Source organism: Triticum aestivum, chromosome 5D (assembly GCF_018294505.1).
Source record: "Triticum aestivum cultivar Chinese Spring chromosome 5D, IWGSC CS RefSeq v2.1, whole genome shotgun sequence".
In the NCBI taxonomy this organism is placed as follows: domain Eukaryota; kingdom Viridiplantae; phylum Streptophyta; class Magnoliopsida; order Poales; family Poaceae; genus Triticum; species Triticum aestivum.
Window position 1 is genome coordinate 136,346,548 of NC_057808.1, and position 24,344 is coordinate 136,370,891.

Genomic DNA, 24,344 nt, shown 5'->3' on the forward strand with positions numbered 1-24,344 from the left:
CCGGTCAATAACCAACAGCGGGATCTGGATACCCATGTTGGCTCCCACATGTTCCACGATGATCTCATCGGATGAACCACGGTGTCGAGGATTCAATCAATCCGTATTCAATTCCCTTTGTCAATCGGTATGTTACTTGCCCGAGATTCGATCGTCGGTATCCCAATACCTTGTTCAATCTCGTTACCGGCAAGTCTCTTTACTCGTACCGCAATGCATGATCCCGTGACTAACGCCTTAGTCACATTGAGCTCATTATGATGATGCATTACCGAGTGGGCCCAGAGATACCTCTCCGTCACACGGAGTGACAAATCCCAGTCTCGATCCGTGCCAACCCAACAGACACTTTCGGAGATACCCGTAGTGCACCTTTATAGTCACCCAGTTACGTTGTGACGTTTGGCACACCCAAAGCACTCTTACGGTATCCGGGATTTGCACGATCTCATGGTCTAAGAAAAAGATACTTGACATTGGAAAAGCTCTAGCAAACTAAACTACACGATCTTTTATGCTATGCTTAGGATTGGGTCTTGTCCATCACATCATTCTCCTAATGATGTGATCCCGTTATCAATGACATCCAATGTCCATAGTCAGGAAACCATGACTATCTGTTGATCAACGAGCTAGTCAACTAGAGGCTTACTAGGGACACGTTGTGGTCTATGTATTCACACATGTATTACGATTTCCGGACAATACAATTATAGCATGAATAATAGACAATTACCATGAACAAAGAAATATAATAATAACCATTTATTATTGCCTCTAGGGCATATTTCCAACACGAAGATGGTGTTCCGTTGAGCAACTCCTGGAACATCGAACATCTTCGCAAGTTTTACCCATAAGGCGCTATTGCCGGGCTCCCCGGCAAACCACCTTTTGTATAACCCTTGCCGGCAAGGCATGTAACCCTTTGTACAAAGCCAGGCACAGACCCTGAGCATAAATATATGAAGCGCTGGTGCCCTAAGTTTTAGCATGCATGCTAGGTTGAGTCTCTCTCTGTGTTAGGGTTGATAGTGCTTGGCGGTGACTAACCCTTAGCATAGAGGTCGAGTATGCATCTCTCTGTTCCTTTTCGTCCTTTTTGGGTTCGCAGGGTGCGTGGACATTTTTGCTGACCTATTTTGGAAGAAAAGGAACATGCCGACGCCTGGACCCCGACAAGCCAAAGTTGCCGGGGGCTGCGGGTCTGAGAATCCAGATGCGGCAAGCCAAGGTTGCCGGGGGCTGCGGCATCAGATAAGTTTTTCTCCCCCACTCTGTGCCTCCATATGAAACTTGAACATACGAGACTTCGCTCGCTCTCATACCATTTTGCTCCCTCTGTCCTGCATCCAAAAGCCTTACTTTGGGCCAGAACTGGGTTGTAGTGCGATGGGAAGGGGACGAGCGAAGGGCCTAAACCTACTTGGCCCCTACCTCCGCCAAGGGCGTGAGTGTAGCCGAGCTATAGGGCAGGACGGCAAGGCCTGTTGCCGGGGTACAGTGTTTTTCTTAAGATAACAAGGACTCGCTCCTTGGTGTGGCCCTCGCCCACGCGCAAACAGAACCCGGCAAACACCCTTCTCTTCATTAATACGTTGCTAACAAGTACAATTCATACGGAATGCGTACATGAGCAAGGGGGTTACAAGGTCTAAATTCTACTAAGGCCCGTAGGCTTACAAACTGAAAAAATATAAGTGCCCCGTGATCCCCGTTCTTGCCCTTTTCCTCCCAGGTGCGGCAGGTGAAGGCAAAAAAGGGGCGATGGGGAACGCGCCGATGGAGAGCTTGACGAGGAAGGCCCTCGGCAGGGCGCGTGGATAAGGGAGGAGCGATGCGGTCAGTCAGAGTCAGAGTCGGCGTCCCCCCGCTCGACGCCCTCGTCGTCGCTGTCGCTGTCCTCGTCGTCGCTCCTGCTTGAGGAAGAGTTTTCGTCATCGGAGGAGCTCTCCACGCAGCACTTTAGGCGAGTTCCAAGGTCTCCAAAAACCTTGACGGAGAGCAGGCCATTCTCCATTAATTTGAAATAGAGAACGAGCCCCGCCGTCAGGCTGTGGATACGAGCGAAGGTCTTCCACCCGCGGCGAAGATACATGACGTGAGGGGCGGGGAAATCGATGTCCACCCGCATGTCGCCATTCCCGCAGCCCCTAATGTGCAACCTCAGAGACTGTGGCGGGTCGATCTCCATCTCTCGAGCGAATGGAGTAGGGAGACGAAGACGACGGCGCGCTGGCCGGTGCAGCCTGATGAAGAACTGCCGGGGCTGGTCCCCGACGTGGCCCTCCATTGGGGGAGGGACCGCCGGCGGAGGCGAGGCCGATGCGCCGCCCTGTCCTCCTCTTCCCCGAGCGCCGCGACGACCTCGGCCTCACCCCCTTCCCCTTCCCCTCGTGGCCGGCTCCGCTGCCACGAGCTCTTGGGAAGGAGGGGCGCGCTGTCGAGCGGACACCCTCGACGCCACCGTCGAAGCACCGGCGCGCCCTCTCACCATAACAGAAGAGAGAAAGAAGCCAAGGTGGAAAGAGGTGGATGGTGAAGGATTGAGGGGTGCTGATAGAGGCAAAGGTGTCCCGTCTTTCGATGAGATGATGGATATCGCTTTGGTGGAAGTCGACTTTGACGATCCGACTACGAACGCGCGAGGACGTCGCGCCTTAGCAATCGCTAAACCAACTCCGAGAGGTTATCGACCACGCCGGAGCACGATCAACCTGACCACGAGGGTCTGTTTCCTGCGAGCAAACGAAGAACAAGCAAGAAACTGAGATTGCAATCTGGATATTGCGAATATAAGATGAAAGCTTTATTGATCAAGGTGGAGTTCTGTGACGCCTTTGTCTGGTCGCTGAACACAAACGAAGTACGCGAAGTTGCAGCTATGGCGAACTTTTAATCTAAACAAAACCCAAAGTCTAAACGACGCCCTAAGGGCTGTATATATGGAGGAAGAGGGGGGAATTTCGTGGCCCTTGAGGAAGGGGTCCGAAACCAACCCTATCTCTTGTTTCCCCACACATACGGACTCTAAAAACAGCCTATACTGATGTATTTCGAAATTACATGGGCCTGGCCCAATAATAAGGTGACGCAGCACCTAGAATAGCCTCTGGACGAAAGTTATGAAGTAGCATCTTGTATATTTCGTCCAAGGTTTCATGCACGCATTATGGTGGCTTCAACGTCTTGAAATCATCACTTGTAACTCCGTTCTTGTTCCCCATGCGCATGCCATCATCTCCATGCTTGTTCTTGCTCCAATGTTCATCCTTCTCAAAGCTAGGCCCTTCATTTGTAAGCAAAACAAATGTATCCAATTTAGGCAGCATCATATTCTCATGAATATTAGAATCCTTACCAAGAAACGAAAGTACCTGGTAATTTAATTGGCGTGCGCGAGCTCTAGTAATTGGTCCAGTATGTATAGCAGCAGGGGCTGTGGGTGTAACAATGGTATTGATGTCCTCATCATCCTCCCCTTCTTGAAATGAAGTCGTCCTCGACGGAAGCTCATCTTCCTCACCCAAATAAGGCTTCAAATCTGCAATGTTAAAAGTGGGACTAACCCCAAAATCTGCAGGCAGCTCAAGTTTATATGCATTATCATTTATTTTCTCTAACACCTTAAAAGGACCATCAGCACGTGGCATTAGCTTTGATTTGCGCAAATCAGGAAATCTATCCTTACGCAAATGTAACCAAACAAGATCTCCAGGTGCAAACACAACATGTTTTCTACCCTTATCTCCAGCAAGTTTATAGTTAGCATTCATACGCTCAATGTTTTCCTTAGTTAACTCATGCATTTTTAAGATCAATTCAGCACGTTGTTTAGCATCAAAATTAACCTTCTCCGAAGATGGAAGAGGCAACAAATCAATAGGTGCACGAGGTAGGAAACCATACACAATTTCAAAAGGGTACATCTTAGTAGTAGAATGCAATGAACGATTATAAGCAAACTCAATATGAGGCAAGCATTCTTCCCACATTTTCTTATTATTCTTCAAAACAGCCCTAAGCATAGTAGACAATGTTCTATTGACTACTTCAGTTTGTCCATCAGTTTGGGGGTGACAAGTAGTACTAAAAAGCAGTTTAGTCCCCAACTTAGCCCATAAACATCTCCAAAAGTGGCTCAGAAATTTAGTATCACGATCGGAAACAATAGTATTTGGCACACCATGCAAGCTAATAATTTCACGAAAGAACAAATCAGCAACATTAACAGCATCATCGCTTTTATGACATGGTATAAAGTGTGCCATTTTCGAGAATCTATCCACGACAACAAATATGCTATCCCTCCCCTTCTTTGTTCGAGGTAAACCTAAAACAAAGTCCATAGATATATCCTCCCAAGGAACACTAGGTACAGGCAAAGGCATATATAAACCATGAGGATTGAGTCGTGACTTAGCTTTTTGACATGTAGTGCAGCGAGCAACAAAACGCTCAACATCCCGTCTCATCTTTGGCCAAAAGAAATGTGTAGCAAGTACGTCCTCTATCTTCTTCACGCCAAAGTGTCCCATTAATCCTCCGCCATGCGCCTCCTGCAACAACAAAAGACGAAGAGAGCTAGCTGGAATGCATAGCTTGTTAGCACGGAACACAAATCCATCATTAACGACAAACTTGTTCCAGGTTCTTCCTTCTTTACAATTCTGCAATACATCTTTAAAATCAGCATCATGCACATATTGATCTTTGATGGTCTCCAAACCAAATATTTTGAAGTCAAGTTTTGAAAGCATAGTATAGCGACGAGACAATGCATCAGCAATAACATTTTCTTTACCCTTCTTGTGTTTAATGACATAAGGGAAAGTTTCAATGAATTCAACCCATTTAGCATGTCTACGATTCAGTTTAGCTTGACTTTTAATATGTTTCAAAGATTCATGATCAGAATGTATAACAAATTCTTTGGGCCATAAATAATGTTGCCATGTTTCTAAAGTCCGAACAAGAGCATATAGTTCTTTATCATAAGTAGAATAATTCAGACTAGGCCCACTCAATTTTTCAGAAAAGTATGCAACAGGTTTGCCATCTTGTAATAACACACCTCCTAATCCAATGCCACTAGCATCACATTCAAGCTCAAAAGTCTTATTAAAATCAGGAAGTTGGAGTAAAGGAGCATGTGTCAACTTATCTTTCAATACCGTGAAGGCTGCTTCCTGTGCGGTACCCCAAACAAAAGGCACATCCTTCTTTGTAAGCTCGTTGAGAGGTGCAGCAATGGTGCTAAAATCTCTCACAAAACGCCTATAGAAACCAGCGAGTCCAAGAAAACTCCGCACTTGTGTGACCGTTTTGGGCTGCGGCCAACTCTCAATAGCTTCAATCTTGGCTTTATCAACTTCAATTCCCTGTGGAGTAACAATATAGCCAAGAAAAGATACTCGGTCGGTGCAAAAGGTGCACTTCCCAAGGTTACCAAACAAACGTGCATCACGTAGAGCAATAAAAACAGCACGTAAATGTTCCAAATGTTCTTCCAAAGATTTGCTATAAATCAGTATATCATCAAAATAGACCACCACAAATCGTCCAATGAAAGCACGTAAAACTTCGTTCATTAGTCTCATGAAAGTACTAGGTGCATTAGTTAACCCAAAAGGCATGACTAACCACTCATATAAACCAAACTTAGTTTTAAATGCAGTTTTCCATTCATCTCCCAATTTCATACGAATTTGATGGTATCCACTACGCAAATCAACTTTGGAGAATATTGTAGAGCCACTCAATTCATCAAGCATATCATCGAGCCTAGGAATAGGATGACGATAACGAATAGTAATATTATTAATGCCTCTACAATCAACACACATACGCGACGTACCATCCTTTTTAGGCACGAGTATAATAGGAACAACACAAGGACTAAGAGATTCGCGTATATAACCTTTGTCGAGCAGCTCCTGTACTTGACGCATAATCTCCTTCGTCTCCTCTGGATTGGTACGGTATGGTGCACGGTTGGGTAGCGATGCACCGGGAATTAAGTCAATTTGATGCTCAATCCCTCGAATAGGTGGTAATCCCGGTGGCACGTCTTGTGGGAAGACGTCAGCGAACTCCTGCAAAATGTGAGTGACAGCAGGGGGCAAAGAGGAAAGCACGTCCTCGAATGAAAATAATGCCTCTTTGCACACAAAAGCATAGCAAACAGATTTGCTGAAATCTAGTTCATCAATATCAGATTTTGTGGCAAGCAAACATGCACTTTTCAATTTAATTTCAGAAACAACACTAGATGGTTTATTATTAGGTTTCATTTGTTGCTCAAATTCCTTTGCCACAATCTGATTTTCACTCTTATTTTTCTCCTGTTTTGCTTTATTAGCTCTATTAATGTCATCTTTCAAAATGGAATCAGGAGTCATAGGAAGCAAAGTAATATTTTTATCCTTATGAACAAGAGTATACTGATTGTTTCTACCATGGTGTACAGAATTTTTATCAAATTGCAATGGTCTACCTAGTAATAAGGAACATGCTTGCATGGGTACCACATCACAATCAACATAATCAGCATATGTAGAGATACTAAAATGCACACGAACAGTACGTGTTACCTTAACCTTGCCGCTGTTGTTGAACCATTGGATGTAGTAAGGATGTGGATGTGGTCTTGTGGTGAGAGATAGCTTCTCCACCATCTCCATGCTAGCCAAGTTGTTACAGCTCCCTCCATCTATGATGACGCGAACAGAACGTTCCTTCACAACTCCCTTTGTATGGAACAAATTATGCATCTGATTTTGCTCTGCTTGTGTGACCTGCACACTCAAAACACGTTGAGCAACTAAACATTCATACCTGTCAGCGTCTTCAGGAGCCATGTATTGCGTCTCATTTTCAGAATCATCTCCACCATGTTCTTCACGTGTAATAAGAGCCAAAGTCTCCTCATCATAGTCACTAGCGGACTCATACCCACCATCCTCAGTAGCAATCATGACACGCTGAGATTTGCATTCTCTCGCAAAATGTCCTCTTCCCTTACAACGACGACAAATAATATCACTTGTGTGCCCTGTCGATGCCATGGAAGAAGAAGAGCTCTGCACAGGCCCGGCAGGTGTGCTCTTGCCAGAGAGTGGTGGTTGTGCCTGCTTTCTTGTATCACGGCTGGAGGTGGCACCTGATGGAGGTGATGGTGAAGTGGAAGTAGAAGATGCACGCGGTATGAAGAACAGACTCGATCTAAACTACGAAAAAACTGTAAAATCTCACCGAGCAACCTGGAAATCTGATACCACTTGATAGAGGCAAAGGTGTCCCGTCTTTCGGTGAGATGATGAATATCGCTTTGATGGAAGTCGACTTTGACGATCCGACTACGAACGTGCGAGGACGTCGCGCCTTAGCAATCGCTAAACCAACTCCGAGAGGTTATCGACCACGCCGGAGCACGATCAACCTGACCACGAGGGTCTGTTTCCTGCGAGCAAACGAAGAACAGGCAAGAAACTGAGATTGCAATCTGGATATTGCGAATATAAGATGAAAGCTTTATTGATCAAGGTGGGGTTCTGTGACGCCTTTGTCTGGTCGCTGAACACAAACGAAGTACGCGAAGTTGCAGCTATGGTGAACTTTTAATCTAAACAAAACCCAAAGTCTAAACGACGCCCTAAGGGCTGTATATATGGAGGAAGAGGGGGGGGAATTTCGTGGCCCTTGAGGAAGGGGTCCGAAACCAACCCTATCTCTTGTTTCCCCACACATACGGACTCTAAAAACAGCCTATACTTATGTATTTCGAAATTACATGGGCCTGGCCCAATAATAAGGTGACGCAGCACCTAGAATAGCCTCTGGACGAAAGTTATGAAGTAGCATCTTGTATATTTCGTCCAAGGCTTCATGCACGCATTATGGTGGCTTCAACGTCCTGAAATCATCACTTGTAACTCCGTTCTTGTTCCCCATGCGCATGCCATCATCTCCATGCTTGTTCTTGCTCCAATGTTCATCCTTCTCAAAGCTAGGCCCTTCATTTGTAAGCAAAACAAATGTATCCAATTTAGGCAGCATCATATTCTCATGAACATTAGAATCATTAGCAAGAAACGAAAGTACCTGGTAATTTAATTGGCGTGCGCGAGCTCTAGTAATTGGTCCAGTATGTATAGCAGCAGGGCCTGTTGGTGTAATAATTGTATTGATGTCCTCATCATCCTCCCCTTCTTGAAATGAAGTCGTCCTCGACGGAAGCTCATCTTCCTCACCCAAATAAGGCTTCAAATCTGCAATATTAAAAGTGGGACTAACCCCAAAATCTGCAGGCAGCTCAAGTTTATATGCATTATCATTTATTTTCTCTAACACCTTAAAAGGACCATCAGCACGTGGCATTAGCTTTGATTTGCGCAAATCAGGAAATCTATCCTTACGCAAATGTAACCAAACAAGATCTCCAGGTGCAAACACAACATGTTTTCTACCCTTATCTCCAGCAAGTTTATATTTAGCATTCATACGCTCAATGTTTTCCTTAGTTAACTCATGCATTTTTAAGATCAATTCAGCACGTTGTTTAGCATCAAAATTAACCTTCTCCGAAGATGGAAGAGGCAACAAATCAATAGGTGCACGAGGTAGGAAACCATACACAATTTCAAAAGGGCACATCTTAGTAGTAGAATGCAATGAACGATTATTACCCTTCTTGTGTTTAATGACATAAGGGAAAGTTTCAATGAATTCAACCCATTTAGCATGTCTACGATTCAGTTTAGCTTGACTTTTAATATGTTTCAAAGATTCATGATCAGAATGTATAACAAATTCTTTGGGCCATAAATAATGTTGCCATGTTTCTAAAGTCCGAACAAGAGCATATAGTTCTTTATCATAAGTAGAATAATTCAGACTAGGCCCACTCAATTTTTCAGAAAAGTATGCAACAGGTTTGCCATCTTGTAATAACACACCTCCTAATCCAATGCCACTAGCATCACATTCAAGCTCAAAAGTCTTATTAAAATCAGTAAGTTGGAGTAAAGGAGCATGTGTCAACTTATCTTTCAATACCGTGAAGGCTTCTTCCTGTGCGGTACCCCAAACAAAAGGCACATCCTTCTTTGTAAGCTCGTTGAGAGGTGCAGCAATGGTGCTAAAATCTCTCACAAAACGCCTATAGAAACCAGCGAGTCCAAGAAAACTCCGCACTTGTGTGACCGTTTTGGGCTGCGGCCAACTCTCAATAGCTTCAATCTTGGCTTTATCAACTTCAATTCCCTGTGGAGTAACAACATAGCCAAGAAAAGATACTCGGTCGGTGCAAAAGGTGCACTTCCCAAGGTTACCAAACAAACGTGCATCACGTAGAGCAATAAAACAGCACGTAAATGTTCCAAATGTTCTTCCAAAGATTTGCTATAAATCAGTATATCATCAAAATAGACTACCACAAATCGTCCAATGAAAGCACGTAAAACTTCGTTCATTAGTCTCATGAAAGTACTAGGTGCATTAGTTAACCCAAAAGGCATAACTAACCACTCATATAAACCAAACTTAGTTTTAAATGCAGTTTTCCATTCATCTCCCAATTTCATACGAATTTGATGGTATCCACTACGCAAATCAACTTTGGAGAATATTGTAGAGCCACTCAATTCATCAAGCATATCATCTAGCCTAGGAATAGGATGACGATAACGAATAGTAATATTATTAATGCCTCTACAATCAACACACATACGCGACGTACCATCCTTTTTAGGCACTAGTATAATAGGAACAGCACAAGGACTAAGAGATTCACGTATATAACCTTTGTCGAGCAGCTCCTGTACTTGACGCATAATCTCCTTCGTCTCCTCTGGATTGGTACGGTATGGTGCACGGTTGGGTAGCGATGCACCGGGAATTAAGTCAATTTGATGCTCAATCCCTCGAATAGGTGGTAATCCCGGTGGCACGTCTTGTGGGAAGACGTCAGCGAACTCCTGCAAAATGTTAGTGACAGCAGGGGGCAAAGAGGAAGGCACGTCCTCGAATGAAAATAATGCCTCTTTGCACACAAAAGCATAGCAAACAGATTTGCTGAAATCTAGTTCATCAATATCAGATTTTGTGGCAAGTAAACATGCACTTTTCAATTTAATTTCAGAAACAACACTAGATGGTTTATTATTAGGTTTCATTTGTTGCTCAAATTCTTTTGCCACAATCTGATTTTCACTCTTATTTTTCTCCTGTTTTGCTTTATTAGCTCTATTAATGTCATCTTTCAAAATGGAATCAGGAGTCATAGGAAGCAAAGTAATATTTTTATCCTTATGAACAAGAGTATACTGATTGTTTCTACCATGGTGTACAGAATTTTTATCAAATTGCCATGGTCTACCTAGTAATAAGGAACATGCTTGCATGGGTACCACATCACAATCAACATAATCAGCATATGTAGAGATACTAAAATGCACACGAACGGTACGTGTTACCTTAACCTTGCCGCTGTTGTTGAACCATTGGATGTAGTAAGGATGTGGATGTGGTCTTGTGGTGAGAGATAGCTTCTCCACCATCTCCATGCTAGCCAAGTTGTTACAGCTCCCTCCATCGATGATGACGCGAACAGAACGTTCCTTCACAACTCCCTTTGTATGGAACAAATTGTGCCTCTGATTTTGCTCTGCTTGTGTGACCTGCACACTCAAAACACGTTGAGCAACTAAACATTCATACCTGTCAGCGTCTTCAGGAGCCATGTATTGCGTCTCATTTTCAGAATCATCTCCACCATGTTCTTCACGTGTAATAAGAGCCAAAGTCTCCTCATCATAGTCACTAGCGGACTCATACCCACCATCCTCAGTAGCAATCATGACACGCTGAGATTTGCATTCTCTCGCAAAATGTCCTCTTCCCTTACAACGACGACAAATAATATCACTTGTGTGCCCTGTCGATGCCATGGAAGTAGAAGAGCTCTGCGCAGGCCCGGCAGGCGTGCTCTTGGCAGAGAGTGGTGGTTGTGCCTGCTTTCTTGTATCACGGCTGGAGGTGGCACCTGATGGAGGTGATGGTGAAGTGGAAGTAGAAGATGCACGCGGTGTCCATGATGAAGGTCGACCTGCAGAAAAGTTAGTTCGCGCCAATGGCTGTCGATCCTGCACTTCACGTTCAGCTTTACAAGCAAGATGGAATAAACGAGTGATATTATTATAATCCTTATACTCTAGAATGGTCTGAATCTCTTTATTTAATCCACCCATAAAACGTGCAAGCATAGCTTCATTCTCCTCAACAATACCACATCTAATCATGCCAGTTTGTAATTCCTGATAATATTCTTCTATAGAATTTTTCCCTTGTCTTAAACGCTGCAATTTTTGAAGTAATTCACGTTGATAATATGGTGGAACCCAACGAGTACGCATAGCAGTTTTCAAAGCAGCCCAAGTAGTTGGAACAGGATATAATCTACAATGTTCAGACTACCAAACACATGCAAAGCTAGTGAAAGCACAAACAGCAGCAGGAACACGTCTCTCCTCAGGATATTGTAAACATGTAAATCGTTGTTCAGTTTCTAACTCCCAAGTAAGATATATATCAGGAACATATCTACCCTCAAATGGTGGAATATTCAATTTCAGTTTAGGGAGATGGTCATGATCTCGTACCTGAGGTGGTGGTGCCAGCCTACCGTTGCGAATATATACCTGAGGTCGACCTGCTGGTGGTGGTGCTGGTGGCTGCACGTAGTTCTGATTTTGATCAACCTCATCCTCATAATCGCCCGCATAATCGTCATCCTCCTCAGCCGCCGCAGGAGCAGGAGCCAAAGAAGCATCAACAGTAGGTGCAGCAGCACCCGAATTTTGACCAATCTCAATTGGAACGCGCTGTGCCCGTCCCACTTGATTTGGAAGGCGGCGTTGGAGATGTGGTTGTTGTTGTTGTAGAGGTGCGACATGTGCAGCCGGTGGTGGTTGGGGAAGACGCTTGAGTAATTCAGTAAACTTGTTATCCAGCTTTGTCTCAAACGACTTCTCCACGGCATCTATCTTCTCCATAGCCTCTTCAAATCTGTTTAGCACATCTCCCACCTGGCCACTCATCATTTGCTGAAATTTATCATGCAACTCCTTGTTCGTCATGTTCTCCCAATCAGTCTCATCGGCTTGTGAACCTGCCATGGTTAGCAGCAAAAGAAACACAAAAGAATATGATCCTGCAGACTACTAGAAGTGGTGGTGATGGTGGTGTGTCACAAAACCTTCAAGCGAATCTCAAATTCTTACCAGTTCTTACCTAGCAGCAGGTGGTGATCGGCAACCGTTGTAGTCAAAAACTCTCAAAGCTTGGATATAGCGATTACCAGGAAGAGTCAAACGCACGATGTAGACTTATGTGGAGCTGGGAAGGCTTATAATATGGTAGCAAAATGGTAAGCAATAATCAATTCAGAGATGCAAAGTTGAATAAACGCTCAACGACGGTACTGTGCTGGTCCTAGGCTAGACCGTGCTAGAGACGCGAGCCTAGAACACTAACAAAATCACGGCGCTGCACGTAAACAAGGGAAAAGCACACTCTGGAATTTTTTTTCGCTCTTTTTTTTTGCGCTCTTTTTTTTTGCGCTCCTCTTTTTTTTTCCGAGACCTACTCAGGCAAGGAAACACGAAACGGAAAATATATGGATCTCTAAAACCAACCGAATATGAAAAGAACTCGGATTGGTGGTGGATATATGGCGGTAGGATATGGCAGCGGTGGTGGTATATGGTAGCGGTAGTGGTATATGGATACGGATCGGTGGTGGTATATGGATACGGATTGGTGGTGGTATATGGATACGGATGCAAAGCGGTGGCGGATAAGCAATGGTGGTAGATGGCAAGGCGATGATGATGGTGCGGCGGCGGCGTGACAACTTATGACCAGAACTCGAAACTCTAAAAGACTAGGCTCTAAGACCAGCAACTTGACACGACGATGCAACCGCAAATTCAACAAAGCAAAAACCCTAAAAAGATTATGCAAAGGCTCAGATTGGTTCGGATATGATGAACTAACCCTAATTTTTTTGTGGCTTTTTCGTGGACTGTAGGTATGAAGAACAGACTCGATCTAAACTATGAAAAACTGTAAAATCTCACCGAGCAACCTGGAAATCTGATACCACTTGATAGAGGCAAAGGTGTCCCGTCTTTCGATGAGATGATGGATATCGCTTTGGTGGAAGTCGACTTTGACGATCCGACTACGAACGTGCGAGGACGTCGCGCCTTAGCAATCGCTAAACCAACTCCGAGAGGTTATCGACCACGCCGGAGCACGATCAACCTGACCACGAGGGTCTGTTTCCTGCGAGCAAACGAAGAACAAGCAAGAAACTGAGATTGCAATCTGGATATTGCGAATATAAGATGAAAGCTTTATTGATCAAGGTGGAGTTCTGTGACGCCTTTGTCTGGTCGCTGAACACAAACGAAGTACGCGAAGTTGCAGCTATGGCGAACTTTTAATCTAAACAAAACCCAAAGTCTAAACGACGCCCTAAGGGCTATATATATGGAGGAAGAGGGGGGGAATTTCGTGGCCCTTGAGGAAGGGGTCCGAAACCAACCCTATCTCTTGTTTCCCCACACATACGGACTCTAAAAACAGCCTATACTGATGTATTTCGAAATTACATGGGCCTGGCCCAATAATAAGGTGACGCAGCACCTAGAATAGCCTCTGGACGAAAGTTATGAAGTAGCATCTTGTATATTTCGTCCAAGGTTTCATGCACGCATTATGGTGGCTTCAACGTCTTGAAATCATCACTTGTAACTCCGTTCTTGTTCCCCATGCGCATGCCATCATCTCCATGCTTGTTCTTGCTCCAATGTTCATCCTTCTCAAAGCTAGGCCCTTCATTTGTAAGCAAAACAAATGTATCCAATTTAGGCAGCATCATATTCTCATGAATATTAGAATCATTACCAAGAAACGAAAGTACCTGGTAATTTAATTGGCGTGCGCGAGCTCTAGTAATTGGTCCAGTATGTATAGCAGCAGGGGCTGTGGGTGTAACAATGGTATTGATGTCCTCATCAGGTGCCATCCCCCTCCCCTTCTTATAAAGGGGGCGGGTCAGGGCTCGGCCGCCCCGCTCAACCAATCCGGCCACCAAGAGCGCAGGGAATCGAGACCGACCCGTTGCTCCAATTAGCGGCGGCCTGGTTTCCCGCCTCGTCATTCAAGGCCCGCACCCTCCGCCTGCCATCTTCAAGGCATGGAGGACACGTGGCGAGGGAACAGAAATCGAGGGGACAAGTGGGGCAACTGTTTTTCACCCCATGATCGCAGGGCACGAGCGCCTCGAAGGCCACGGCCCGAGTCCACTCACTAAATGAGTCACGCCCCTGCGTTTTCCTCTTTCTATGGGGAAGGCACGAGCCTCCTCTTTACCACGATGTGACGCATGAGGGCAGGAACCGCCCCACGCACGACCCCCACGTCACGCACGACCCTCCATGTCGCGCATTCAACATGGGTCGTGGGGAAGCGCAGCGAGCGAAGGAATTACTGCGGTAAAAATCCGCCCCGCCTGCCCGCGTACCATTCTGGGCCCGGCCCAACAACGCATTGTGCTTATGTGTGACCCAGGCCCGGGAGCTCCTGTCGGTGTACAAAAGTAGGGGCTCTCCTTTTTTACCCCTCTACTTGTGCACGGGCAGTCAGAGCCACGCCTGCGGCCACACTTAGCAGGGCAAGGGGAAGGAGCAGAAGCGCAAGAACACCAAAAAGCGCTCCGGCCAAAGGCACGAGACGGGCAAAGCAAAGCAATGCCAAGACCAAGAAACACAAAAGAGCAAGAGGGCAAGGTGGACTCCCCTAGCAGGACCCTTGCCAGGGCGGCCTCCGCGGCCCAGGCAAGATCCTTGCCGGGGCAACTTGCCCGACGCCAACAGAGCGAACCACCATTGAGCCCAAGGGTTCCAGACGCCAACAACCACATTGGAACCAAGGCTCGGGAGGCACCTCCGTGGTGGCATGCAGATCTTCGTCAAGATAATAAACACACAAGATCAGATGAGGACCAAAAGACGACGATCCTCGGCGAGATCCTTGCCAAGGAGATCCACAAGACCCCCGGCAAGATCCTTGCCGGGGACGACTGCGATGCCGCGGCAAGACCCTTGCCGAGGGCACCTGCGAGGCCACAACCAGGCCCGCGTCTGCCAAGACTCCACCGCCATTCCCATACAGCTGCCAGCCCAACCAGCTAGGCAGGCACCTGCGTGGCAATGTGCGGCTTTCAGCCAGCTCAGCAAGCACCTGCGTGGTGGCATGCAGATCTTTGTGAAGACCCTACCACCATGCCATCCCAGCAGCTTGCCAGCCTACATGGCGCCGCATGCATCATTGGCCTGGACGCGTGTCGGGGCAAGGTGGGGCGGCGACGGACGGGACGGGCCTCGTTGCCATCCCTAATAAAGCAACGGGACACCTAAGGGGGCGCATTTAATGCGTCTTGTCCCGTAATGGCAGGCGATAAGCTTGTGTACTGTAGACCTTTCCACCTCCTGTGTGCCACTGTGGCGACCCCTTTTGTCTATAAAAGGAGGCCCGAGGCGTCCAGGAGAAGGATTCGGATCTTTTGGACTAGACGCGCACCATAGCTAGCTCAAGAACTCAAGAACACTCAAATACATACACCGAAGCAGGACTAGGGTATTACGCATCCTCGCGGCCTGAACCTGGGTAAACGATCTTTGTGCTGGCTCCTAGACCTGCTCTTTGCACAACCCCGTGCCCGCCAACCGTAGAAGGGATCCCAGTGATCCCATAGGTGTCGTTCCCACCGACAGGGAACCAACATGTATGTATCGTTGCTACTAAGGATAAAACGATGGGGTCTATCTCTACATAGATAGATCTTGTCTACATCATGTCATCGTTCTTATTGCATTACTCCGTTTCTCCATGAACTTAATACACTAGATGCATGCTGGATAGCGGTCGATGTGTGGAGTAATAGTAGTAGATGCAGGCAGGAGTCGGTCTACTAATCTTGGACGTGATGCCTATGTAATGATCATTGCCTGGATATCGTCATGATTATTTGAAGTTCTATCAATTGCCCAACAGTAATTTGTTTACCCATCATTTGCTATTTTTCTCGAGAGAAGCCACTAGTGAAACCTACGGCCCCCGGGTCTCTTTCTCATATTATTTGCCTTTGCGATCTATTTTCCTTTGCTTTTATTTTCAGATTTATTAAACCAAAAATACAAAAATACCTTGTTACGTTTTATTCTCATTTATTTTATTTGGCGTTCGATCTATCAATTTACTACAATTTTATCTCCCGTCCGTTTTGCCAATTTCTGGCACCGTTACCCGGAAGGGATTGACAACCCCTTTAATACGTCAGGTTGCGAGTAGTTGTTATTTGTGTGCAGGCGCCGCTTACGTGTTGTTTCTTGGTTCTCCTACTGGTTCGATAACCTTGGTCTCATCACTGAGGGAAATACCTACCGTCGTTGTGCTGCATCATCCCTTCCTCTTTGGGGAAATACCGATGTAGCTTCAAGCCGCATCAACAACTAATTTCTATTGACAACTTATTTTACATTCAAGCAAACATGTCCGGCGCTTGCTAGACATGACCTACTACTGTCCCGGGGCTGAACTAAACTGCGAGGAAACAATTCTCCATAAATTTTTAGGTCATTTCGAGTTGTGGAGAATATCTATCTTTGTTGTAGCTTTTTCAGGCCAGAATTCCAGCTGCCGGCAATCTCCTTCTTCATGTGAAACTTGCAAAATAAGAGAGAAAAGGCATTAGAATAGCATCATAAAGTGAAATAATGATCGAAAGCATAATAAATAACAGTAAGAAAACATGATGCAAAATGGACGTATCAACGGTGGACGAAGACGGCCGCAGCGAGGGGGCGCGCTAGAGGAGGGCGGCCACAGTGGGCGAAGACGGTTGCGGCGAAGGGGGCTGTGACGGAGAAGGGCGGTCGCGTTGGAAGAAGGCCCCGGCGGGCAAGGGCGCCGCAAAGGATGAGGACGGTCGTGGCCGGCGGCGGACGCGGCGGATGAAAACGGCCGTGGTGGAGGACGGCGGTGGGCCGGATTCGGAAGATTGGAGAGAAGTTCGAGTTTCCAGATGCGGTTTTGGGGTGAAATTGAATCGGCGCTGGGGACGGCAATAGCAGCGGAGGGTACTGGCTAATGCCCGCCACACCAACTAGTAGTGGTGGGCACTGGCAAGGGCCCGCCACGCTAACTAGCAGGTTTACTACATACGGTTTCTTTAGAATGTTTTGGTGTTAAAATACTTGTGGCGAGCGGTCCCTAATACTCGCTAGTGCTAACTTCTGGATATTTAAAATCTATATTTTGCGTGATCAGCACAATTTACCTGTGGCGGGCATAATACCTACCCGCCAAAAGCGGCTGTGGCGGGTCTTTCGCACAGCCGGCCACTACTCACTTTCAGCACGCGGTCACATCTGGGAGATCACACTTGTGGCGGGTGGTTATTTCCGCCCGCCATTGCTGGTATAGCTCCAGTGGCGGATGCATTTTGTTACCCACCACTGCTTGTTTTCAAAATTAAATGTGGCAGGTGCCTCGCCGTACCCGCCACTCATTTGAGTTCACATATAAGGCTTTTCTTAGTAGCGACTTTAACAACTTTTGAAGCAATTTCTTTCTGGTGGGAAGCAGCGACAAGTGTGTCTTGTGATAGTTGGTGCGCTCTAATCATATCTATCGAACCTAGTTCCTCCCCAACCCCCGGTTCAACACGACACCACACGAAAACAATTTCGCCAATGTGCTCATCTAAAAAATCTTGAAGAACAGAGAACTACAAAAAGGAGTTACCTGGATTCTCGAGGTTCTTCTCCGCCGTGTGATGCTGATATTTTTTCACTCATGCCTCGTCTGCATATTACGACCCCCGGATTGTAGTTTTGCCCAGGACCCCTAAAATCTCAGGACTTGCCCTAACGGCAACTAGGTCACATCTTTGTCGTCATGGGTTATCTTCATGCCCTCCCACCAAGCATACCATGTTGCAATCACCGATATAGACTCAGCAGACTGGATCAGAGCTTGTGCTCGTTCACCATGGGTTATCTTCCGCCGCTTCCATCAAGCATACCATGTGTGTGTGTTTTGCGGGGGGGTCAAGAATACCATGTTGCAACAGCAACAAACCAATTACATTTGTGTAGCTGAGGTACACCTTTTTTTCCTGTAGACTACATTGTGATTACACTATTGTGGAATCGACTATGAGTTCACGAATTCTCGGTGAATGACGATTTATAAATGTGCATCCGTGACTGAGAGATTTGACACTCCCTTTTGTGAAACGAAGAAAACCCGTGGCTGTGGGGCTCCGTCTTGTTAAAACCCTTGGCATGAGACTCGGCAGGCCGTTCACGAGATGCACCGTAAAAATATGAGTGAAGTAGTATTCAAGATTGACTTCGAGAAGGCATATGACAAGGTCAAATGGTCGTTCCTTCAACAGGCCTTAGGAATGAAAGGATTCTTCGATAAATGGCGCCAGTGGATCCAAAATTTTGTTTTGGGAGGTAGTGTGGCTGTCAAAGTCAACAATGACATAGGCCATTACTTCCATACGAAAAAGGACTACAACAGGGTGACCCCATGTCTCCAATGTTATTTAACATCATGGCTGACATGTTGTCTATTCTGATTAATCATGTCAAGCAGGACGGTCAAATTGCAGGAATAGTGCGCCACCTTGTGAATGGTGGGCTCTCTATTTTGCAATATGCCGATGATACAATTTTTTTATGGAACATGACCTGGATAAGGCTCGAAACCTAAAATTACTGCTTTCAGTGTTTGAGCAGATGTCAGGCCTTAAAATTAACTTCCATAAAAGCAAATTGTTTTGCTTTGGAGAAGCTAGTGAGGCAGCGGCTGAGTATGCCAACCTGTTTGGTTGTGCGTTAGGACAATTTCTGATTAAATATTTGGGAATTCCGATTCATTATCGAGGTCTCACTAATGCGGAGTGGAAACGTGTAGATGAGCGCTTAGAGAAACGGTTGAGCGGCTGGAAAGGCAAGTTGCTCTCTGTTGGAGGACGACTGGTCTTAATCAACTCGATCCTCACAAATATGGTTCTCTATATGCTCTTTTTTCCAACTCCCAAAAGTGGTCTTGCAGAGGCTGGATTATTTCATATCCAAATTCTTTTGGCAAGGGGACAGTGAAAAGAAAAAATATAGGCTTGCCAAATGGAGTGTGGTTTCTAGGCCGAAAGATCAAGGTGGACTTGGCATTCATGACCTTCAGGTCAAGAATGATGCCTTACTTAGTAAATGGTTGTTCAAACTACTTACTGAGGATAGCGTTTGGCAAGTCCTGCTGCGCAATAAGTATCTAGGCCAAAAAGTTGTGTCACAGGCCTATTGGAAACCTGGTGACTCACACTTTTGGGCTGGTCTAATGGCGGCGAAGAAAGAACTTTTCTGTTTTGGATCCTTCGTGATAAAAGATGGGTCAGAGATTCGTTTCTAGGAGGACAACTGGCTAGGCAATGCCAGCCTCCGAGAACAATATCCAGCTTTGTACCGCATTGTCCGTGATAAGCATGATACTCTAGCGCAGGTGCTTAGTTCATTCCCGACGAATATTTCTTTTAGGCGGGATTTGATTGGCCCTCGTCTTATCTCATGGCAAAATCTGTTATCTCAATTGGAGTCGATTAACCTGACACATGGACAGGACGTGTTTCGCTGGAACCTCACTACATCTGGATCCTTCATAGTTGACTCTATATACCATGCGCTCACACATTCAGAGGTCCCAGTGGATAATAACAAGAAAATTTGGACGTCGAAAATTTCACTAAAATTTAAAATCTTCATGTGGTATCTTCGAAGGGGAGTTGTGCTAGCCAAAGAAAATATCGCCCGTCGCAATTGGCACGGAAGTAAGAAGTGTAGTTTTCGTACTCGTGACGAGACAATCAAACACATCTTTTTTCAATGCAAGTTCGCGCGTTCTGCGTGGTCAATCATCCAAATAGGGTCCAGTTTGTATCCGCCCACAAGTGTTGCTAATATTTTTGGTCTTTGGTTGGACGGAATTTCAAATAGGTTCAAAACGCTAATTCGGGTGGGAGCATATACCTTATTATGGGCACTCTGGCTATCTAGAAATGATTTGATTTTCGAGGGCAAAAACATCTCTACTTTACAGGTTATTTTCCGTTGTACACACTTGCTTCGTACATGGTCTACACTATAGTGAACGGAGTACCAACCGCTGTTCAAGGCAGTGTGTACGTGGTTGGAGCGGGTGGCCAGAAAGGTCTCCACCCAGCATGGGTGGCAGCATAATCTCCAGATTGGTGCATCACCTCCTTCGACCTAGGCATGGTGTCGGTCCTATATGATCCTACTGCTGCAGATATGTCGCCTTTTTTATCTTCTTTTAGTTTGTTTTTGTTTCGCTGTATGCATCTTAGTTATGCAGAGGCCGGGCGATACTCATCATGTTTTGTATCCGCTTGATATTACATTTTGAGTCAATAAAAATGGCCTTTTATCGAAAAATGAGACTCGGCAGAGTTTTCAAACGTGGAGTGCTGGTGAGACTTGCGTGTGGGGTCCTGAAGACTACTAGTCAGAACCCACCTAACCTTTTCCCACGTTATATTCAAATGGATCCAATCAAGCACTTGCTCCCGCCGTATTTGACCGCCTCCTCCCTGGCCTGGTTCTGGTTGAACAAGCTCCTTCCTTGTTCGAGTCTCAAGCACATTAGTTAAAGGAGGAATTATGAAGCTCAGCTACCACCAACACCGACACCATCAATTCATCTCCTTTCCTTGACCTGATCGCCTCCTACCACATGCACATTGTAGACCTACATATTCCGGTCCTGGGAGAGGTGGCGACACCAGTCTGAGCTGAGGGAAGCCAGCCACGCCTCACTGGCGTGTTCTGACCAGCGCTAGCACCAGGCTTGACCAGTCCGCTCAGAAATCAACAAGAACAGCCTACCTTCTTCATCTTCTTCTTCTTCTTCTTAGCAGGATTTTGCTATTTGTTTTTGGCTTTGGTCCAGAAGAATGGAGCGGGCCGAGTGAAGCGGGCATCGGTGAGTTTCTTCTTGCTGTCCTCTGCTTGATTTCTAGGTTCTTTCGGTTACACTGGCGAGTTCACGGAAATTGGGGATACCTTTTTGGCCCTAATCAAGCAGTCGTGCTTGTATTTTCTCGTCAACTGCGTCGTGCATACGTACTAGTTAGTTGCTCACCTAATACCTCTACCTAATACTAGCACTCTGTTTCAGATTCTACTGAATTAGAAATCAGCTGGATCGAGGGAGGGAATTAAGAGCTTCAACTTGTCACCAATGGAGGCCATGACTGCAAAAGGCGGCCCGAAGCCCGTCCCCAACTATCTTCGGCCATCAACCGGGTCGTGCCACGATGCATGCAAGCACGGCGGGCATCACGCGTTCGAGGAGAAACAAGCTCCAAGGGCCCAACCCAAACCCCGGAAGAAGCAGCAGCCGTCAGCTTCAGATGAACAGAAGAGAAGGCTGGTCAAGGTACGGTCGGTGTCACGCAGGCGTGTCGGAGATTTCAGCAAACCCGACAAGGCCGATACGCCGGCCGGTGGGAGCGAGATTGTTGTCGAGTGGAAGGACATCGTGGCCTACGATGCAGCGCCAGTGCCAGTTCCAGCTCCAGCCGATGGACCATCTCATCAACAACCTGATGGGAGGAAGAAGAGTGATGTGATGAAGGGGAAAACACCATTTGCCAAGACCACCCATCCGGAGGCTCCTGTCAAGAACCCAACCGAATCACTGAACAAGAGGCTGGCTAAGACCGTCAGGTCGACGCTCACCAGGAAGGCCTCCATCAAGAAGCCTCAAGCCGCCGCTAACAGTTCACCTTCTGACAAGAAGGGGGCTGGCAAGCCTCCGAAAGCCAAGAAATCCGCGACATTGCCCGTCGAAAACAAGGAAATTGTCCAGGGTGGCGCAACTAATGATGTTAAACAGGGGAAGTCACTCTACCCTCCCGACCAAGAAGAGCATGTGTCCAATGCTGAATCAAGCAGGCCCATCCCGGCACATCGGAGGGCCAATAGCATGAGTATCAGCAGCCGATCGGTGCGCTTTCCGTTCAGCCGACAACCGAGCAACAACTCGGCCACCTTCAAGCTGCGCTCCAAGAGCAGCAAGGCGCCCATCCTCCCATCCGAACAAGACAAGCCCACGCGGCTCAGATTCAGAAAGGGGAGAGCAGCCGGCGAGGGGTCCAGCGGCGGCATCCAGCTCAGGGCCAGGAGCCTGCGGAGGCGAGGGAGCGGCATCTCAGGCAGCGCAACAGGCTTCATGGTGCCAGAGGTGACGCTGAGGCACCAAAAGACGCTGGAGAGGAAGAAGAGCCGGAGGCTGTCCAACAACCTGATCGAGGAGACGGCGAGCAGGCTGGCCAAGAGCAGGAAGAGCAGGGTCAAGTCCCTTGTTGGGGCTTTTGAAACTCTTTTCTCCAAGATCGGAAAGTAGGGTTCAGCAGCCGCATTGCACCAACGTTTTGTTTTGTTTGTCCATGGGTTGATTCTGTTTCTGCTAGTTCAATCAGGCAGAGCTGAAAGCAAAGTCGATGCTTTCTCTCAGCTTCTTGTAATTTTATGAAACAAATTGTATTCGATGATCGCATGGAAGCAGTTCATCTTCAGGTTCAGGTCCTGCAAACTTAACCCCTTGTTCAAAACCAAATTACACAAACGCACTATATGCTTTTCAAGGGAAAACAACAAACTGTAAAATAATTGTTACGGAGAATCTCACATCTCAAAAGTGAATGCCAACTAGTCAGCTCAAGATGTCACCATTGCACATGATGTCCAGTGTTAACCAAATCTCGGCAGGTCACAGTGCAATACCAAAACGCATGAAATTACAATGTACAGCACAAGGTCAGTTCTGCCTGATGGTTACAATCAACACCCAGGCACCAGATAAGCTCCTACGGAACGAATGAACCGTCTTGTTTAAGAATTTCTGGAAGACTGGAATGTACTCTCACCGGTTCCTCATGTTAAGTGTTCATCAGGAGCCAGATGTCGAAACATGTGTGTGACAAGTTAACCAACTGCATCATTGGGATTCCCTTGAAAAAGAAAATCAGTGCCAGGCACCAGTTTCAGTTCAGGTTATTAATGAAATGATGAACAGCTCTCCCAGTGAGCAGACACGGTAGTAATATACCTGGCCACATGTGAGATGTTGATGACAAGCTCTAAATAGTCCTAGTTTCTACCAGATTCGCATCCTCGTCAATAAATAGTAGGACAGCCGTCATGACAAGCCTGAAAAAATGTATCATATACACGAACAGTTATATTAGGCAACAAGCATCCTTAGCGTGGAAGTGGCAGATAACCAAGCTTGAACAAATGCTGAAATAATAAGTATATCACAAACCTAGGATATGCAGCACAACTGGTAAAAGCCTCTTTGATTCGTATGATTTTGAAAACATAGGAATAGAAAAGGTATAGGGTTGGAGTGGCATGCCCACTTGAATCCTATAGGATTAGCAATGAGTGTTTGATGCCACAGGAAAAACAAAGGAATTGTAAAAAGAGGTTGGAGTGGATGTTAGATTTCCTATGAGATGTAGTACAAAAGATTCCATAGGAAAAATTCCTACGGGATCCAATCCTATGAATCAAATGACCAACATAGGAAAAAATCCTAAGGATTTCAATCCTCCAGAAATCCTATAAAATTCCTTTGAATCAAAGGAGCCCTAAGTGGCAACAAGGAAAAAAGGATCATGAAGTGTAAGACGTTTTACGTCTAGTGACCTAAAACGTCTTATAAAAGTTTACAGAGCGAGTACTATATATTTCAACTATTTTTTCATAATTGCTGGGCTGAAAACATGTGAACGTAAACTTAGAGGTGGGGAGCCGAGCAGGATCCATGATTGTAGGCTGAGGTGCTCCCCGCCATGTCGCTTCATGCACCAGACGGGCACTGTCCGAGCCAAATCAAACCCCCTGGTGTTTCGTGGCCTCAACTTCTCGGATGCCGACTCCAGTTCTAGCAGGAATAGCAGCAGGAAGGACGGGAGCAAGGGTGGGGCTCATCAGCAGACCAAAAGCACAGAGGAAGTGTGTGAAAAGGGCAACCCTGCAGTTGCACAATATCTGGCAGGAAAGTTCCAGAACCTGTTTGGGACTAACAAGGCCACCGAGACAAAGGAGATGCCTCCAGAGGAACAGTACAACACTCCAGAGGCAACCGGCGGCCATGAGCTGGAACTGCGGGGGCAGGGG

The 24,344-nt window shown here is 46.3% G+C and overlaps 2 protein-coding genes across 2 annotated transcripts in view; one reads left to right on the forward strand and one right to left on the reverse strand.

The window, feature by feature from the left end:
* The first annotated feature begins 20,763 nt into the window (after positions 1-20,763).
* Positions 20,764-22,757, forward strand: LOC123119906 (serine/arginine repetitive matrix protein 1). Its single transcript, XM_044539873.1, has 2 exons — positions 20,764-21,138; positions 21,334-22,757. The coding sequence occupies exon 2, from the start codon at positions 21,397-21,399 to the stop codon at positions 22,561-22,563; it is 1,167 nt and encodes a 388-aa protein (XP_044395808.1). The 5' UTR covers positions 20,764-21,138; positions 21,334-21,396; the 3' UTR covers positions 22,564-22,757.
* Positions 22,758-22,849: 92 nt separating this feature from the next.
* LOC123119907 (protein cornichon homolog 1) overlaps positions 22,850-24,344 on the reverse strand; it is an 8,873-nt gene continuing 7,378 nt past the window's right edge. The window contains exons 4-5 of the mRNA XM_044539874.1: positions 23,269-23,369; positions 22,850-23,170 (exon numbers count right to left, since the gene is read on the reverse strand). Coding sequence (XP_044395809.1) covers positions 23,300-23,369 — 70 coding nt within the window. The 3' untranslated portion in view covers positions 22,850-23,170; positions 23,269-23,299. The remainder of the gene's footprint in view (positions 23,171-23,268; positions 23,370-24,344) is intronic.